This window comes from Nycticebus coucang, chromosome X, assembly GCF_027406575.1.
Source record: "Nycticebus coucang isolate mNycCou1 chromosome X, mNycCou1.pri, whole genome shotgun sequence".
In the NCBI taxonomy this organism is placed as follows: Eukaryota; Metazoa; Chordata; class Mammalia; order Primates; family Lorisidae; genus Nycticebus; species Nycticebus coucang.
Window position 1 is genome coordinate 157,632,872 of NC_069804.1, and position 19,852 is coordinate 157,652,723.

The 19,852-nt window shown below is 43.7% G+C and overlaps 1 protein-coding gene across 1 annotated transcript; it reads left to right on the forward strand.

Moving 5' to 3' along the window:
* The first annotated feature begins 1,101 nt into the window (after positions 1-1,101).
* Positions 1,102-19,820, forward strand: RBMX2 (RNA binding motif protein X-linked 2). Its single transcript, XM_053579622.1, has 6 exons — positions 1,102-1,178; positions 1,386-1,501; positions 2,905-2,956; positions 14,187-14,316; positions 18,146-18,323; positions 19,149-19,820. Exons 1-6 carry the CDS (start codon positions 1,174-1,176, stop codon positions 19,649-19,651), a joined length of 984 nt encoding a protein of 327 aa, XP_053435597.1. The 5' UTR covers positions 1,102-1,173; the 3' UTR covers positions 19,652-19,820.
* Positions 19,821-19,852: the final 32 nt, after the last annotated feature.

The window sequence follows — 19,852 nt, forward strand, 5'->3', positions numbered from 1 at the left end:
CTATCGAGCAAATACACTTTGTCCCTGAATTGTATTATTAGCTCCTTGAAGTAAGAGGACAAATCTGTACACTTCTGTCTACAGACCTTAGCTATACAGAACAACTATAGATGCTCAGTGAAGGCTGATTAAATCAACCTGATCTGATGGGTGCAGGCACATCACGTTTCAAGCTAATTCCTTCCTTAGAAGGTAATTGTGTGTACTTCATGGGGTTGTTGCCAGAGGGGAGAGACTATACATGCAAATTACTTCGCACATCATCTAGCACTGGGCTCACACCTGTAATCCTAGCACTCTGGGAGGCTGAGGTGGGCGGATTGCTTGATCTCACAGGTTCCAGACCAGCCTGAGCCAGAGGGAGACCTCGTCTCTAAAAATAGCCACGCTTGTGGCAGGCGTCTGTAGTCCCAGCTACTTGGGAGGCTGAGGCAAGAGAATCGCCTGAAGTTTGAGGTTGCTGTGAGCTATAAACGTCACAGCACTCGACCAAGCAAGGGCGACAAAGTGAGACTCTGTCCCCGCCCCCCCAAAAAATCTAGGTAGTTTATCATATTATCTGCTCAATTGTTAGCTATTTAATATCAACTTCTGCCTCCTGCTCAACTAGGAGTCTATGGAAAAGAGTGAGTGTAGCAGCTCTCACACAAATCTGTTATTCAATTCAGTCTGTAGAAGCACACTAATCAGTTGCCTATGTGTTGGGGTTGAGGGACAACAAATAATTTACTATTTCACCTATCTGCCTCACTCTTCTACTGTAAGTCCCGAACAGGGTTGCATTTGATGGGGCTGCGTGTGAGCCCCACTGTGGGACTGGGAGCGAGGGATAAACTAAAGTCGCCACATCAGGCACCTTATTCAGTCTTCATTCAGCTAACCCAATCAGTGCCAGGCATCGTCCAGGAGCTAGGAGTCTTTTAACGGATCAGGCTTGTACCATTGCCCCATTTCACAGAAGGGAGTAGCGAGGGAACCACATAGAACACAGAAAGCCTCCTCTGAACTAGTGCGCAGGCGCCGCGCTCCGGCGGGAACACCTCTTTAGGCGCGTCCAAGCTCTTCCGGCGCAAGCTCACTGACACCAATGAGCATGCAGCGGCGGGGCGGCGCAGGCGTCACACAGCCCCATCCGGAAGCTGAATCCTCACTGCAGAGCGCGAACTTTGGAAGATGAAGTAAGGACTGAACTTCCCACCGAGGAAGTGGGAGCGGGGATCGAGAGTGGCTCTCTGGGGCTAGGATGGTAGAGCGTTTGTGAGCCCAAGGCGGGGGGTGGGGGGCGTGGCGACCAGAACAGTTAGTCCTCTAGTTTTGCTCTTCCTCCCCTCTGACTGGGCCGCACTTATTTGTCCGCTTTTTCGCCTCCCCTCCCCCCCGTGCAGCCCTTTAACTAAGGTGAAGCTGATCAACGAGCTGAATGAGCGAGAGGTCCAGCTTGGGGTGGCGGATAAGGTGTCCTGGCACTCTGAATACAAGGACAGCGCCTGGATCTTCTTGGGTAAGGTCCTCATCTTTCTCCCGCAGCGTTCCCTAGATTCTCTCCTGGCGCTCCTCCCCACATTCATCGCTGATCATTTTTATACCCATCTGCTGTCTGCCGGTGAATCCATGTTCCATACCTCTTTTCTCCCCCATTTCTGGTTTGCTATCCCTGCCAAAATAGTGCTTGTGAGAGTTACTGTTCCCCATTCACCGTGCTAAAGCTCAGAGACTGTTATCTGTCTCTCTCTCTCACACACACACGTATTATACATATGAGGAACCTGAGGTAGAGAGAAGTTAAGGGACTTCCTTAAGGTCACTTGCTAGAAAGTGCAACAGCAATAACTGTGAGATTCTAGAACTCATGATCTTAGCCCACTACCCTATTTCATTGCTAACCTTCCTCTCCCATTTTCCTCTCCCAGAATTCACTTTCCTCCTATATTTGGCTCCTGCTGTCTGTCAGTGACCATATTATCATCCCTGTATTCACTTTCTACAGTTTTGCTCTTCAAAGAGGTTATTGTGGGCGGTGCCTGTGGCTCAGTGGGTAGGGCACCGGCCCCATATACTGAGGGTGGTGGGTTCAAAACCTGCCCCGGCCAAACTGCAACAAAAAAGTAGCAGGGTGTTGTGGCGGGCGCCTGTAGTCCCAGCTACTCAGGAGGCTGAGGCAAGAGGTTGCTGTGAGCTGTGACGCCATGGCACTCTACCAAGTGTTAAAAAGTGAGACTTTGTTTAAAAAAAAAAAAAAAAGAGGTTATCATACCAGATATTGTGCTAAACATTTATTATGCATTTTTATTTAATTCTTATCACAATCCTGTGAGGTAAGGACTAGTAGTCCCATTTTTCAGATGAGGAAAGAAACTTTTGGAGGAGAAATTACTCCCTATGAAATGTTTAATAGTGTTTTCATAATCCTTAGTCTGTATGTATGTAGGTGCGGTTAATAATGACATTAAACAGGGTGCCGCCTGTGGCTTAAAGGACTGGGGAGCCGGCCCCATATGCCAGAGGTGGCGGGTTCAAACCCAGCCCTGGCCAAAAACTGCAAAAAAAAAACCCAAAAAAGACATTAAACAGCTTTTGTATAATAGCAGTTTGTGGCTAACAAGAAGGTGAATTCAAGATATATTTGTGGAAGAAGACTTTTGTGATGGAAGCTATCTGCTTTGGCCATAAGATTTTGGGTGTGAAGAGAAGGACCAAGTGATCAGATTAATTTGGTTAGTGGTGACACTGACCTTTCCAAAGTTAATCACTTCCTTTTCTGTACTACTGGCATTTCTGTCATTGCATCAGACTGCGATTTCCCTGTGGCTTATTCTTTGCACTCCCAGCACTTGGGCTAGTGCATGGTACATAGTAGATACTTGGTAAATGTTTGTTGAACTGAAATATGTTTTTTTCTTCTAGGAGGGCTTCCTTATGAACTAACCGAAGGGGACATCATCTGTGTGTTCTCACAGTAAGTCCCCTTTCATTTCCTGCCTTCTGAGTCAGTAGAGTAGTTTGCTTCCATGATGTATTTTGTGGCATCATAAAAGCCATTTATTTTAATTGTGTAATGAATGGCATCCCTACATGGGGAGGGCTGGAGCTTCTGCTCTAGTCTCAGGTCATGGTTCTAGAATACTCTCAGGTGGAAGATCCCAGCAGTTGGATAATTTGAAAGGCTGTCTTAGAGATTCTGGTCTATTTCTGTTGTTTTTCCCGTGGAGGCTTGTTCATCTTGGGCTTATGGAACAGTCTGGAACTCTCAGGAAGTTCTACTATCCCACCTTGGCTCCTGCAAACTAGGGATAACCCATGATCACAGGACCTTTTTGAATCCTCACCTATGTGGCAGTGTAGGATTGGGGCAAAGCACAGAGGAACTGGGGGAAAAACAGAAGGTTTAGGTGGTAGTTTGCTTTCTTTGTTTATAGACAAGTGTAACGTTAGGAGAGTCAGTCTCTTTACCCAGAGGCTGAGAATCACAGGCTGATGAGGAACAAGAATGAATAGGAGACTGTGTATTCTTCATTTCTGCTATGGGATGATGGCAGGAGCACTTGGTGGGAGAAGGTGTTGGCAGCTCACACTGGTAGTAGCAGTTGGTAGGAGAAAGACTGGGCAGATGACACATAACTCCAGAGCTAAACAGAGTGGTTAGACAGGCTAAGAGGACCATGGCATCTTACAGGAGTAGAGGGCCACTAACTCTGGGTTTTGTAGCCCTTAGGAGCAAAGGACTATTTCAGAGAAGTTGGGCAACATGTACAGGCAGAGGACTGTAGGAAAAGGAGCTGGCCAAGCACACACAGGTAGCATACCCTGGCAGAGGGATTGCTGTGGCAGGATGGTTGGGTAGCTTGTGGGGCAGCAGGCAGTAGGAAAGGATTCGGGCAGTACTGGTGAGAAGGCTGTGGTAGAGGCCCAAGGCGGCCCACACAGACAGAGAGCCTTGTCATGGACAAACTCTGCTTCCTCCACCTTCTGAGTGTCAGGAAGTTCACAGCAGGTGCAGCCTATACTTCTACCCCTTCCTGGTACCTCTACCTGATCTAGCTTTCCATTTTGGAGCTGTTTTCTGTTGCAGTGGCATTGAGTGTCGAGCAGTTAGTGTGTGTATATGTTCATTCTAATTCTCTATTCTGGCTATATGCGTTGCTCTCCATGAAGATTGTCTTTGCCATTGATAACAATGGCTTTCCAAATATGCTTTGTTTTCTGAATATGAAGGTAATGTACAGTCATTATAGAACTTTTGGCAAAAAAGATATTAAGAAAAACTAGAATATAATCTTAAGGAAATACTTAACATTTTGGTATATTTCTTTATTTTTTTTTAAATGTTAAGCATTATTTCTAATGGTTTGCTATTATAAATTATATTGCAGTGTACATTGTAGCATATAATCTTTGTGTGCATCCCTGATGGTTTCCTTAGGGAAAAAGGAATATGGATCACTATGTTAGCATTTTTTTTAGAGACAGTCTCACTTTATCACAGCTCACAGCAATCTCTAGCTTTTGGGCTTAGGTGATTCTCTTGCCTCAGCCTCCTGAGTAGCTGGGACTACAGGCACCCGCCACAATGCCCAGCTATTTTTTTTTTTTTTAAGTATTCTCTTTTATTTATTTATTTATTTTATTATTATTAAATCATAGCTGTGTACATTGATATAATCATGGGGCATCATTCCTCTTTTTTATTTTTCTTTTTCTTTTTTGTAGTTTTTGGCCAGGGCTGGGTCTGAACCTGCCATCTCCAGTATATGGGGCCGGCACCCTGCTCCTTTGAGCCATGGGGCACCGCCTGCCCAGCTATTTTTTTGTTGCAGTTTGGCAGGGGCCGGGCCTGAACCCTCCACCCTCGGTTTATGGGGCCAGCGCCCTACTCACTGAGCCACAGGCGCCACCCCTTTGTTAACATTTTTAAGATATTATATAAATATTGCCAAATTGCTCTCTGGAAAGGTTGTACCAATTTCCATTCACTAGAATGTCCATTTTTCTGAACCCTAATCGACAGTGCTTATTAAAAAAAAACTTGTAGTCCTGGAGGCTGGAAAACAAATACTTACCTAATAGTTTCTTATTATTATTTTACTTTGCCTTTGTTTCATCAACAGTGAGGTTGAACATCTTTTCATAAATTTGCAGCCTACTATTACTTATTTTTCTTTGTAAATTGTTTATTCATATCCTTGGCCAGTTATTCTCTACTTGTGTGTTCCTTTTTTTTGCTGTTGATTTTATATGAGTCCATGTTCATGTATTAAGGATTTTATTTAACTCTTTGCTACAACACTTAGTCCTATATTGTATTACAGCATGAATATCCCTTATTCAAAATGCTTAGGACCAGAAGTGTTTCAAGATGTTGGGTATTTTTTCCCTGGATTTTGGGATATTTGCATATACATAGTGAGTTATCTTGGGGATGGGACCAAAGTTTCTACATGAAATTCATTTGTTTTATATACACCTTATACACATAACCTGAAAGTAATTTTATACAGTATTTTTAGTAATTTTTTTGAGACAGAATGTCACTATATTTCCCTCAGTAGAGTGCTATGGTGTCACAGCTCACAGCAACCTCTAACTCCTGGGCTTAAGCAATTCTTACCTCAGCTTCCCAAGTAGCTGGGACTACAGGCGCCCACCATAACACCCGGCTATTTGTTGTTGTTGTAGTTATTTAGGGGCCTGGGCTGGGTTCGAACCCGCCACCTTCAGTGGATGTGGCTGGTGCCATAACACTGTGCTGTGGGTGCCGAGCCAGTAATTTTGTTATTAAACAGAGTTTGTGTACATTGAACTATCAGAAAGCACAGGTATCGGGTGTAGAATTTCCCACTTATGTCATCATTTCAGCACTCAAAAAGTTTTGGATTTTGGAGCATTCTGGATTTCAGGTTTTTGGATTAGGGATGCTCAACTTAGACTATGGACTTTTAAAAAGATTAGACAGCACCTGTAGCTCAGTGGGTAGGGTGCCAGCCACATACACTGAGGCTGGCAGGTTAAAACCTGGCCCAGGCCAGCTAAAACAACAATGGCAACAACAACCACAGAAAAATAGCCGGGCGTTGTGGCGGGCTCCTGTAGTCCCAGCTACTTGGGAGCTGAGGCAAGAGAATCGCTTAAGCCCAAGAGTTGGAGGTTGCTGTGAGCTGTGACGCCACGGCACCTACTCAGGGCGACAGTGAGACTCTGTCTCAAAAATAAATAAAAAATAAAAAGATTAGATATGATATCGTTATTCTTTCTTTTTTTTTTTTTTTTTTGTAGAGACAGAGTCTCACTTTTATGGCCCTCGGTAGAGTGCTGTGGCCTCACACGGCTCACAGCAACCTCTAACTCTTGGGCTTACGCGATTCTCTTGCCTCAGCCTCCCGAGTAGCTGGGACTACAGGCGCCCACCACAACGCCCGGCTATTTTTTTTGGTTGCAGTTTGGCCGGGGCCGGGTTTGAACCCGCCGCCCTCGGTATATGGGGCCGGCGCCTTATCGACTGAGCCACAGGCGCCGCCCATCGTTATTCTTTCTTGATGCTTAAGTTGTCCCATTTATCCCTTCAAGCCAGTTCCTATATATTTTTCTAATTTGAATTTTGAAATAATTTTAGGCTTAAAAGAGGAAGATTCTAAAATAGTATAAAAAATACCTGTATCAAAAAAAAGATATGGGTATGCTACCTGTACCTACTTCATCAAGATTTCCCAGATGTGGGCGCCAGCCACATACAGTGAGGCTGGTGAGTTTGAACCCAGCCTGGGCCAGCTAAACAACAAAGACAACTGCAACAACAACAACAAAAAAATACACACACACACACACACACCCCGGGCATTGTGGTAGGCTTCCATAGTCCCGGCTACTTGGGAGGCTGAGGCAAGAGAATCGCTTAAGCCCAAGAGTTGGAGGTTGCTGTGAGCAGTGAAGTTATGGCACTACTGAAGGCAACATAATGAGACTTTGTCTTAAAAAAAAAAAAAATTCCCAGATGTGAACATTTTAGCACATTTGCTTTGTTATTATTTCTGTCTATACATACTGTAATTTTTTCTGAACCGTTGGAGTGTCAGTTGCAGATGTGATTTTCATATATCCCTATATTCTTCAGTGTATTTCCTAACCATAAGAACATTCTCTTGTTTCACCTCATTATAGTGATCCAATTCAGGAAATCAGCATTAATACAATGTTGTTATCTAATCAGTAGACTTAGTTTTCTATCAGTTGTCCTGATGATGGCCTTTATAACAAAAGAAATGTTTTCTAGTTCTTTATCTGTAATATAAATTATAAATTTTATTTATAGATAACTTATTTACAATTAGAAATTATAAATATTTTCTCTGTTATCTTTTTGTCATTTATCTTTTAACTTTTTTTGCTAAGCAAAATCATTTTATTTTATGCATTCATTCATTTATATGTTTGATTAGTATATGGTAAAATTTACTTTTGGGGGGAGTGTATAGCCCTTTGAGTTTTAATACATATATAAATTTGTGTAATCAAACTCATAATTTGAATGCAGAACAGTTCCATCACCCCCAAAACTCCTTCCTCCTTTCTCTTTACAGTTTCCCCCTCAGTATTTTATGTTTATCTAGTGAAATTTATCAATCTTTTAAAAAAATTGTTTCAGGATTTTTGAGTCGTAAATAGAAAGTATTTCTCCCCACTTACCCATCTCTGTTCTCTTCTAGTGCTTGCACCCGTGTGGTTTTCATTTTGTACATTGAAGTTTCTGATCCATTTATTCTGTTCTACAGTGTAAGGTTTGGGTCCAGTTTTATGTTTTATTTTTTTCAAATTGCTGTCTGGTCCCAACACCATTTCTCTAGCAAATTGCGATGTCACCCTGCCATATACTAGTTTTCTCACATATAAATCCAAGAAAGAGTCTCTTTCTTGGATTTCTATTCTGTTGGTCTGTCTATTCATTTGCCACACTGGTTCCTCACAGAAGCTTTTCAGTATATTTAACATCTGGTGGAGTTACCCCCCTTCATTCTTTTTTTTTTTTGCAGTTTTTGGCCAGGGCTGGGTTTGAACCCACTGCCTCCGGTATATGGGGCCAGCGCCCTGCTCCTTTGAGCCACAGACGCTGCCCCCCCTTCATTCTTTTTTAAAAGATATTCCTAGCTATTACATGTTTATTTTTTTCCATAAGAATTTTGAAATTAACTTAGCTCTAGGAAAAAAAGTAATATTTTTATTGAGATTACATTAAATTTATATATTGGGGGAAATTTTGATATCTTTATGATACTGAGTCATCTTTTCCATGAGCAAGGGATGCCTTCATATTTGTTCAAATCTGTATTTGTGACTTTTTAGTTGGTTTTTTTTTTTTTTTTTGGTTGGTTGTTTGTTTTTTGAGACAGAGTCTTACTCAGTTGCCCTGGTTAGAGTGCCATGACATTATCGTAGCTCACGGCAACCTCAAACTCTAGGGTTCAGGTCATCCTCCTGCCTCGGCCTTGCCAGTAGCTGGGACTGCAGGTGCCCGCCATGATGCCTGGCCAGTTTTTTTATTTTTCCTGTTTTTAGTAGTGATGGGGATCTTGCTCTTGCTCAGGCTGGGCTGGAACTCCTGAGCTCAAGCAATCCACACTCTTCGGCCTCCCAGTGTTAGGATTACAGGTGTGAGCCACAGCACCTGGCTTTTTTTTTTTTTTTTTAAGGACAGTGGTGCTCAACCTGTGGGTCACCACCCACAGGAACTGTATTAAAGGACCGCAGCATTAGGAAGGTCGAGAACCACTGTTTTAGGAGATTTTTAAAAAAGTTTTCTTAATATAGGCTTTGTACATTGTTGTTAGGTATACTTCTCAGTATTTTATCTTTTGTTATTATAAATGGGATTTCCTTTCTAGTATTTCTTCTGATTATTATTTGTATGTAAGAGGGTGATTGATTTTTTAATTGTATAACTTATTTAACAAATTGTCATAGTTTGTTTTTAATCATTGTTTATCACTGATTCTCTTAGGTTTAATCTATATACTATTACATATAATCTGCAACAGAAGTAGTTTTACTTTCTTTCTTTCTTTCCTGCTTTCTTTTGTCTTTCTGTCTTTCCTGTCTGTGTCTCTTTCTTTCTCTCTCTTTCCATCTTTCTTTCTGTTTTTCCTGTCTTTTCTCTCTCTCTCTTTCTATTTCTTTCTTTTTTCCCTTTATTTCCTGTCTTTGTCTGTCTTTCCTGTCTCTCCTGTCTGTCTTTCTGTCTGTCTGTCTTTTTTTTTTTTTTTTTTTGAGACAGTCTCACTATGTTGCCCTCGGTAGAGTGCTGTGGTGTCACAGCTCACAGCAACCTCAAACTCTTGGGCTTAAGTGATTCTCTTGCCTCAGCCTCCCAAGTAGCTGGGACTACAGGCGCCCGCCACAATGCCCGGCTATTTTTTTTGTTGCAGTTGTCATTGTTGCTTAGCTGGCCCTGGCTAGGTTGGAACCCGCCAGCCTCGGTGCTTGGGGCCAGTGCCCTAACCATTGTGCTACGGGTGCTGAGCCAGCCAGTCTTTCTTTTCCTTCCTTCTTTCCTTTCCTTCCCCTTCCTTTTCCCTTTCCCTCCTTTCCTTCCTTCCTCCCTCCCTCCACCCCCTGTTGGTCTTTCTGTTTTTCTGCCTATATTTTTGTCTTTCTGTCTGTATTTCTTTCTGTTTTTCTGTCTCTCCTTTTTTTCCTTCTTACTGTCTGTCTGTTTTTCTATGTGTCAGTCTTTCTAGCGGTCTTTCTCTCTTTCTGTCTTTTTGTGTGTATGTCTTTGTCTTTCTGTCTTTTTGTCTTTCTTTCTGTTCTGTCTTTTGTCTGTCTGTCTGTCTGTCTGTCTCTGTATTTCTGTCTGTCAGTCGATCTTTCTGTCTCTTGTCTAGTTGTCTGTGTGTCAGTCTGTCTTTCCGTATCTCGTTGTCTGTTGGTCTGTCTTTCTGTCTGTATTTCTGTGTGTCTGTCTGTTGGTCTGTCTTTCTGTCTGTCTGTTCATCTGTTGGTCTGTCTTTCTTTCTTTCTATCTGTCCGTCCGTCAGTGTCTGTCTGTCTTTCTGTCATCTGTCTTTTTGTCTGTCTGAATTTCTGTGTCTTTCTGTCTGCTGGTCTGTCTGTCCATCTGTCAGTCTTTCTGTCTGTCCTTTTGTCTGTCTGTCTCTGTGTTTCTGTCTGTCTTTCTGTCCATCTGTCCATCTGTCTTTTGGTTTGTCAGTCCATCTTTCTTTCTGTCAGTTTGTCTTTCTGTCTGTCTGTCTGTCTATCCATCTGTCTTTCTGTCTGTCGGTCTGTCTCTGTCAGTCCATCATTCTGTCTGTTGGTCTGTCTTACTGTCTGTCAGTCTGTCTGCCTGTCAGTCTGTCCATACTTCTGTCTGTCGGTCCATCTTTCTGTCTGTCTTTCTGTCAGTCTGTCTGTCTGTTGGTCTGTCCATCTGTCAGTCCATCTTTCTGTCTTTTGGTCTGTCAGTCCATCTTTCCGTCTTTCTCTCATTCTGTCAGTCCATCTTTCTGTCCATCTGTCTTTCTGTCTGTCCGTCTGTCAGTCTGTCTGTTTCTGTCAGTCTGTCTGTCTCTGTCCATCTGTCAGTCCATCTTTCTGTCAGTCTGTCCTTCTTTCTGCCTGTTCGTCTGTCAGTCCGTCTTTCCGTTTTTCTGTCCGTCTGTCAGTCCATCTTTCTGTTTGTCTGTCTTTCCTTCTGTCCATCTGTCTTTCTGTCGTCTGTCTCTCTGTCAGTCTGTTTATCGGTCTGTCCGTCTGTCAGTCCATCTTTCTGTCTTTTGGTCTGTCAGTCCGTCTTTCTGCCTGTCCGTCTGTCAGTCCATCTTTCCGTCTTTCAGTCTGTCTGCCTTTCTGTCATTTTGTCAGTCCATCTTTCTGTCCGTCTGTCTGTCAGTCTGTCTTTCTGTCTGTCCATCTGTCTGTCTGTTGGTCCATCTGTCAGTCCATCTTTCTGTCTGTCGGTCTTTCTGTCAGTCCGTCTTTCTGCCTGTTTGTATGTCAGTCCGTCTTTCCATCTTTCTGTTTGTCCGTCTGTCTTTCTGTCTGTCCATCTGTCTTTCTGTCCGTCTGTCTCTTTCTGTCAGTCTGTCCATCTGTCAGTCCATCTTTCTGTCAGTCTGTTTGTCGGTCTGTCTTTCTGTCTGTCTTTCTGCCTGTTCGTATGTCAGTCCATCTTTCCATCTTTCTGTCTGTCAGTCCATCTTTCTGTTTGTCGGTCTGTCTTTCTGTCGGTCTGTCTCTTTCTGTCAGTCTGTCCATCTGTCAGTCCATCTTTCTGTCAGTCTGTTTGTTGGTCTGTCTTTCTGTCGGTCTGTTCGTCTGTCAGTCCATCTTTCTGTCTTTTTTTTTTTTTTTCATTCATCTTTCTGTCTTTTGGTCTGTTAGTCCATCTTTCTGCCTGTCCATCTGTCAGTCCATCTTTCCGTCTTTCTGTCGTTCTGTCAGTCCATCTTTCTGTCCATCTGTCTGTCAGTCCATCTTTCTATCAGTCTTTATGTCTGTCCATCTGTCTTTCTGTCAGTCTGTCCGTCTGTCAGTCCATCTTTCTGTCTGTCTTTCTGTTGTTCTGTCTGTCAGTCCATTTTTCTGTTCGTCTGTCTCTTTCTCTCTGTCTTTCTGTCTGTTGGTCCATCTGTCTATCAGTCCATCTTTCTGTCTGTCTTTCTGTTGGTCTATCCATCTGTCAGTCCATCTTTTTGTTGGTCTGTCTTTCTGTCTGTTGGTCTGTCCGTCAGGCCATCTTTCTGTCAGTCTGTCAGTCCTTCTCTGTCTGTCTGTATTTCTGTCTGTTGGTCTGTATTTCTGTCGGTCTGTCCGTCAGGCCACCTTTCTGTCAGTCTTTCTGTCTGTCTGTCTTTCTGTCAGTCCTTCTCTGTCTGTCTGTCTGTATTTCTGTCTGTTGGTCTGTCTTTCTGTCTGTCGGTCTGTCTGTCTTTATGTCTGTCAGTCTGTTTCTTTCTGTCTTTATGTCTGTCGGTCTGTCAATCCATCTTTATGTCAGTCTGTCTTTCCATATGTCAATCTTTCTGTCAGTCTGTCTCTTTCTGTCTGTCCTTCCGTTTGTCTGTGTGTCTTTCTATCCATCTGCCTGTCAGTCTGTCTTTCTGTCTGTCGGCCTATCTGTCTGTGATTCTGTCTTTCTGTCTGTTGGTTGGTTTATCTGTCTGTCCATCTGTCTGTGAGTCTGTCTCTGTTTTTCTGTCTTTCTGTCTCTCTTTCTGTTTGTGTGTCTTTCTATATATCTGTCTTTCTGTCTTTCTGTTTCTGTCTGTCCATCTGTCTCTCTTTCTGTGTGTTGTTCTTTGTCTTTCCTTCCTCCTTTCCATTCCCTCCCTTCCCCCCTCTCTCCCTTCCTCCCTTCTTTCCGTCTTTCTTTTCTTCCTTCCTTGTCTTTCCTTTCTTGTCTTTCTGTCTTCCTTCCTCCCTCCCTCCCTCCTTCCCTCCTTCTTCCCTGTCTTGACAGAGGCTCACTATGTTGCCTAGGCTAGCGTGCTGTGGTGTCAGCCTAGCACACAGCAACCTGAAACTCCTGAGTTCAGGTGATCCTTCTGCCTCAGCCTCCTGAGTAGCTGGGACTATAGGCACCTGCCACAATGCCTGGCTCATTTTTTTTTGTATTTTTAGTAGAGACAGTGTCTCACTCTTGCTCAGGGTGGTCTAGAATTCCTGAACTTAAGGGATCTGCCTGCCTTGGTCTCCCCAGAGTGCTAGAGTTATAGGCATGAGCCACCGTGCTAGGCCCCTTTTATTTATTCTATCTGTTTTATCTCATTACTTTGGCTTACACCTTCAATATAGGGTTAAACAGTTCCCAACCTTAGCTGAATTACCTCTAATATTTATTAAGAATGATGCTAGATTTCAGGTTGAGCTATATGTATGTGATCATGTAGTATTAATTTCTATTTTATTTTTATGATGTTATTTCTAACTTATAAAGCTTCAACTTTTTGAAATTTGTTTTTATAATGAGTGAGGTAGACTTTTTTCTATTTAATTTCTGTTTTTATCTTTATTAATTCCTGTCTGATTTCATTAGGTTTTGCCTTCTTATACTCATTTTTTAATATAAAATTCTTATAGTTATAAATTTTCCTTAGTATGGATTTCTCCATATTCTGTAAATTTTGGTATATATTCTAACATTTGTTATTTTCAAAATAACATTGATTTGTTTTTCTTTAGTTTGTTTCATTTCCCCCTTCATCTAGTTATGAGGATAGGTTTCAAGTTTGAGTAGGGTATTCATTATTTAAAATATTTCCAGCTTGGTAACATTGTGATTGGAGAACCTAGTCTGTTCTAGTGTTTTCTTAGAGTTTATTGAAAAGTGATCTATAGTTAGTTTTAATACATGTTTCATGAGTTCATAAAAATAAATCTTCATCTTGTAGGATTTATAATTTATTAATATAAATATTATTTGTATTTATATCACAGAATTATATGTTGATTTATTAATTTCTCTGATCTTATTTCTGTCAACTTTCTATGTTATATGCTTTAAAGTGATGCATTAAATTTTCTCATAACTTTCTCTTTTAGTTTTTCTTTGCATTTCTTATTTTTTTTGTTTTGTTTTGTGAGACAGAGTCTCACTTTGTCACACTTGATAGAGTGCTATGGCATCTTAGCTCACAGCAACCTCAAACTCTTGGGTTCAAGTGATCCTCTTGCCTCAGCCTCCCAAGTAGCTGGGACTACAGGTGCCCGCTACAACACCCAGCTATTTTTTGTTGTAGTTGTCATTGTTGTTGTTTAGCATGCCCAGGCCAGGTTTGAACCTGCCAGACCCAGTGCATGTGGCCGGCGCCCTAACCACTGAGCTATGGGCGCCGAACCTTTCTTGGCATTTCTGATAGTTTTTTAATTAAAATTTTTTGATTTCCTAATTGATGCATAAAGTTTCATGACTTAGACCTTTAAATGTATATTAGGACCTTTTTCGATGTAAAATACTTCTTGATTCCACTAAATGTTTTTTTTTCTGGCCTTGAATTTGACTTTGATCTTGATATAGCCACCTGTTTTTTTACTTGAGCGTTCCTTTTATTGTCTGACTTTTAATTTTTAACCTTTCTATGTCATCTTATTCTAAATGTGTCTGCTGTACAGAGTATATTATTTGAATTTCGTTTTATCACCCAATCTGCAAGTTTTTACATTTTAAGTCAATAATGTCTTATTCTTTTAAAAATAAATAGATACGGGGAGATTGTTAACATTAATCTCGTGCGGGACAAGAAGACTGGGAAATCCAAAGGATTCTGTTTCCTCTGCTATGAAGACCAGAGGAGCACAATTCTGGCCGTTGACAATTTTAATGGAATCAAGGTAAGGGTGCTTATTAAGCAGTATTGGCTGGACTCTTCTCATGTGTAGTGTTAGGTTTTGTTTTCTACCTGGTCCCCACAAGCAGAACAGAGCTGGTCAGCTATGTGTATTCTGAGGGCTGCAGAGGAAGTATAGAGACACACTGGCCAGGAAGTAATCCCACAAAATAATTCTTTTGTCTCATGGCCCTACTAGGAATTGTTTTTTCCCGTTAGCAAACTATCTCTGTAGGAGTGTAGATACCAGGCCTGTTCCCCATCCAGGCCTCTGTTTTTTACCTTTCTTCCTTGTCCTCCACTCATCTCTGATGCACTGGACAACAAGAGACTAGCAAACACTGCTCTTCCATATTATTCCGTGTTAGGGGGTTTGGGTTTCATCATGGCCTCATGACCTTAGACTTAGCCATGTATTCCTGTCTTATATCTCCTGTGACCTCGCACATTCGGCCCTGGGAATTCTCTAGCTAAAATCTGAGGACAATTTCACAGAAGTAACTCATTGTAAAATCTTCTCTCTTCTGTCCCTCTCATCCCCACCCTTATAAGTGAGGCACTGAGCTGAGGGAAGGAGATAAGGCAAGTCAGTCTTATCTTTGCTCCATGGGGCCCCTGCATATGTTTAGGAAAATGATGCAGTTGAAACGAACATTGTCCTAGGATAAAGGATAACTCTTCATTTGGATAGTTTGTTACTGATTATACCAATATGAAATAGTTAGAGATTATAGAGGTGGGGGGAGGGGATTAGGTTCTAGGCTTGATTTTTTTTTTTAAGGGACCCAGCAGTCAGAAGGAATCACTGTAAAAGGAAGGTTTTCAAATATTGTTTCAAAATGGGGAATAGGCTAGGTGACAGAAGCTGCTCAGGCTTCAGGGTAAGAATAAAAATCTGACCTTGTACTGGAATAATAAAAGCCAAACTTTTCAAATTTTGGGTGGCTTTTCCTATGGAATAAGGCTGTATCTACCTGAAAACAGAATGTTTTTAAGTGTCCGTTGTTCACTTGGACAGTTGTGAGTCGTATGTAGCACAAGAATCAGAGTGAGCCAGTGCTATTATGGTAGGGATAGAGTAAAATATGAGGGAGTTAAGAAAAAAGAAAATGATCCTTTCTTAATTCCTTCTGCCTTCCCAACTATTGGTCTGACCTTGCCTCTTCCTAATTACTGTGTTGAGAAAGCAGCTGTAGCATTAAGCTTGATTTCAAGAATTTCTTCTAGATTGCCAGGCCATCCCAGGGTTTGTGTCTTTCTCTTTTCTCTTCCCTTCCCTTCCCTTGGTCTCTTCCCTTCCCTGGGTCCCTTCCCTCCCCTCACCTTCCCTCCCCTTCCTCCCATGGGTCTCTTCCCTTTGGGTCCCTTCCCTGGATCCCTTCCCGCCCCTTCCTTTCCTCCTGTCCCGTCAGGTCCCTTTGTCCCTTCACTTTGGGTCCCTTCCTATCCCTTCCCTGTGTCCCTTCCCTTCCCTCCCCTTTTCTTCACTTTCTCCCATCTTCTGGTCCCTTTGTCCTGTCCTATTGGATACATACCATCGTCCCTTCCCTTTCCTGGGTCCCGTCCCTTCCCTCCTCTCTCCTCCCCTCCCGTAGGGTCCCTTCCTCCTTTCCCTTCAAGTCCCTTCTCTTCAGGTCCCTCGGGTCCCTTCGTCCCTTCACTTTGGGTCCCTTCCCTTCGGGTCCCTTCGTCCTGTCCCTTACTTTTCCTGGGCCCCTTCCCTTCCCTACAAGTCCTTGGGTCCCTTCCCTTCGCGTCCCTTCGACTCCCTTCCTCCCTTCCCTTTGGGTCCCTTCGTTCCTTCTCTTTGAGTCACTTCGTCCCTTTCCTTCAGGTCCCTTCGTGCCTATATCCCTCCCCTTCTGGTCACTTTGGGGTCTCTTTGGGTTCCTTTGTCCCTTCCCTTTGTGTCCCTTTGACTCCCTTCCTCCCTTCCCTTCGGGTCCCCTCATCCCTTCTCTTTGAGTCACTTCGTCCCTTTCCTTCAGGTCCCTTCATCCCTATATCCCTCCCCTTCCTGTCCATTTGTCCCTTTGGGTTCCTTTGTCCCTTCTCTTTGAGTCACTTCATCCCTTTTCTTCGGGTCCCTTTGTCCCTACGTCCCTCCCCTTCTGGTCCCTTTGTCCCTTTTGGGTCCCTTCGTCTGGTCCCTTCCCTTCCCTCCCCTTCCCTTTCCTTACCCCTCTCCCCTTCCCTTCCCTCACCCCTCTCCCCTCCCCTCTCCTTTCACCCTTCTCCTCCCCTCCCCTTTCACCCTTCCCCTCCCCTTCCCTGTCACCCTTCTGGTTGGGTCCCTTCATCCCTTTCTTTAGGGTCCCTTTGTTCCTTCCCTTCCGGTCCTTCGTCCCTTCCCTTCGGGTTTGTTTGTCCCTTCCCTTCAGGTTCCTCGGGTCCCTTTGTGCCTTCCCTTTGGGTACCTTCTCTTTCTTGGGTCCCTTCTCGTCCCTTCCCTGGGTTCTTTTCCTTCTCTGTGTTTCTTCCCTTCCTGAGTCCCTTCCTGTCCTGTCCCTTCAGGTCTCTTCATCCCTTCCATTCCCTGGGTCCCTTCCAGGGGCCCCTTCCATTCCCTTCTCTCCCCTCCCCTTCCCTTCCTCCTCTCAGGTCAGGTCCCTTCGTTCCTTCCCTTCGGGTCCCTTCATCCCGTCCTTTCGGGTCCCTCGTGCCATAGCTTCGGGTCCCTTAGTGCCTTCCCTTCGGGTCCCTTCGTCCCTTCTCTTTGGGTCTCTTTGTCCCTTCCCTTTGGGTCCCTTCATCCCTTCCCTGCAGGTCCCTTCGTTCCTTCTCTTCTGGTCCCTTCGTTCCTTCTCTTCTAGTCCCTTCGTCCCTTCTCTTTGGGTCCCTTTGTTCCTTCCCTTCAGGTCCCTTCGTCCCTTTGTCCCTTTCCTTTGGGTTCCTCCGTCCTTTTGTCCCTTCCCTTGGGTTCTTTTGTCCCTTCCCTTCGGGCCCCTTCCTTTCCCTGGGTCCCTTCCCTTCTTTTCCCTTACCTTCCCATCCTGTCTCATTCCGTCCAGTCCCGTAAGTTCCCTTAGTCCCTTCCCTTCGGGTCCCTTTTCCCTTCCCTTCAGATCTCGTCCCACCCCTTCCCTTCCCTCTTATTTATTATTATTATTATTATTATTATTATTATTATTATTTTGAGACAGAGCCTCACTCAGTCACCCTGGGTGACAGGAATTGCTTGGCTTCATAACCCACAGCAACCTTATACTCCTGGGTTTGAGTGATCATCTAGCCTCACCCCTCAAGTACCTGGGACCATAGGCACCTCCCAAATGCCGGGCTCATTTTTCTATTTTTAATAGAGATGTGGTCTTGGTCTTGTTCAAGCTAGTCTTGAACTACTGAGCTCAAGCAATCCACCCACCTCAGCCTCCCAGAATGCTGGGATTGCAGGTGTAAGACACTGTGCCTGGTCAAGGTACGTTTAATTCTAAACTAATGTTACAGGTTTGGGGTAATTCACCATGGTGCATTTAATTCTCACATTCTTCCTTGATGCTTGTGCTTTGGGGTAGTACTTCTCAGTCTTTTTTCACTTAATGGCACACATAGAACACGAAGCTATTCATATGGCACCCTGGAGTAAACCAGTGAGGCTGCTGGTAGAATTTCCCCAGGGGCTCCAGCTGTCCCAGGCCCCCACCTGGTTGCCCTAAGGATTGAGTGTATTAGTATCTAGTATGTGCTGAGACACACCAGTTGCAAAGGTCTGCTTTAGTGATAGAATTAGCAAGAAAGTCACGGGTATGATTCAAACCATGGTTCTCTGTTGCTTGGGTTCGTGTAGTTTGGTACAAAGGCTGTCTTTGCTGAAGCATCTCCTGTCTGCTTAGATCAAAGGGCGAACTATCCGAGTGGATCATGTGTCTAACTATCGGGCTCCTAAGGACTCAGAAGAACTAGATGAGGAGACCAGAAAGCTGCAGGAGATTGGTTGTGGGGCTCACACCCCCTCACCGACTTTGTCTGAGGGCTCTGAAGATGACAAACCCACAAAAAAGCACAAAAAAGGTAAACCGTTAAGATCCGAGAGAAGATTCTGGGTTGTTTTAGTGTATGCTCTTCCTAGTGTTCCCTGATAGTTGGTAATCAACTCTTACATGTGGAGAGAGAAGGCCTGGGGCACGTTATTTTAATCAGGAAAAGGGGAGGGATCAGTGGAAGTATAGTATTATGAGCAGAACTCTATCCCCCCAAGTTGGCATGTTGAAGTCCTAACCCCTGTACCTACGCATGTGAGTGTTTTTGGAGAGAATGTTTTTAAAGTGGTAATTTAGCATGGAGTAGCCTTGTATAGTAACTTGACATATCAAGAGTGGCAGACATCCCAGTTGACTTCTCAGAGGCACTTGAAATCTAGACTATGACAGCTTCATGCTGCTTCCAAAGGTATTTTTCTTATGTGTATTCTCCACTTCCTAGCATGGGAATATTTTGAACTACAATGCCTGTCTTAAAGTAACGTACTCAGAGAAGAATGGAACTTGTTTTTTTTTTTTTTTCAGACAGAGTCTTAAGCTGTCACCCTGGGTAGAGTGCTGTGACATCACAGCTCACAGCAACCTCAAACTCTCGGGCTTAAGCTATTCTCTTGCCTCAGCCTCCCAGGTAGCTGGTGCTACAGGTACCTGCCACAATGCCCAGCTATTTTTTGTTGCAGTTGCCTTTGTTGTTTGGCAGGCTGGGGCTGTATTTGAACCTGCCAGCTCCAGTGTATGTGGCTGGAGCCCTAGCTGCTTGAGCTACAGGCACCGAGCCAAGAATGGAACTTGTATTGAAGGAATTCTGTACCTTTTTCTTATTGTTTGCCCCCCACCCCCACTTTTTTTCCTCTAGAAAAAAAGGAAAAAAAGAAAAGAAAGAAAGAAAAGGGGAAGACTGACCGGGAAATACAGGCAAAGCAGTCCTCCTCTTCTTCATCGCCCAGAAGCAAGGCAGCAAAGGAAAAGGATGACCCAGGCCCTAAGAAGCTCAGCAGCAAGAACACTGAGAGAGTTCAGAAGCCAGAGTCCAGGGAGAGATGGAAGCACTGCTCAGGCTCCCCCGAGGTCAGGACCACCTGCCATGGTGCAGCAGAGGACCTGAGGAAGGAGCTGAGGAAGGAGAAACCCAAGCATGAACACAAGTCCTCAAGCAGGAAGGAGGCAAGAGAAGAAAAGAACAGGGATAAGGACAGAGGGCGAAGCTCCGATGGACATTCTAGCCGGAACAGTGGGCGTTCTGAAGGACATAGTCACAGAAGCAGAAGTAAGAGCCGAGACAAATCCCACAGGCATAAAAGGGCTCGGCACTCCCGGGAGCGGGACTTCTCAAATCCCAGTGACCGTAGGCATCACTGAGGTCTTTTCACCTGCTCAGTAGATTTGGCAATGAATTGTGTGTTTCAAAGACAGATTCAATTATGCTATTACTATTTTTTGTATATAAAACCTCTGAGGATGAACTATTTGAATCCTTTGAATATTAGAGTCATTGAGAGGGCTGTAGTTTCAGCAGCCATATATCCTGGATGTTTTAGCATGTTTAATTGTCCCTGACAA

Coding starts and splice junctions, on each gene's coding strand:
- RBMX2 (XM_053579622.1), top strand. Junction 2,957..14,186: donor ATCATCTGTGTGTTCTCACA/GTAAGTCCCCTT, acceptor AAAAATAAATAG/ATACGGGGAGATTGTTAACA. Junction 18,324..19,148: donor CACAAAAAAGCACAAAAAAG/GTAAACCGTTAA, acceptor TTTTTCCTCTAG/AAAAAAAGGAAAAAAAGAAA.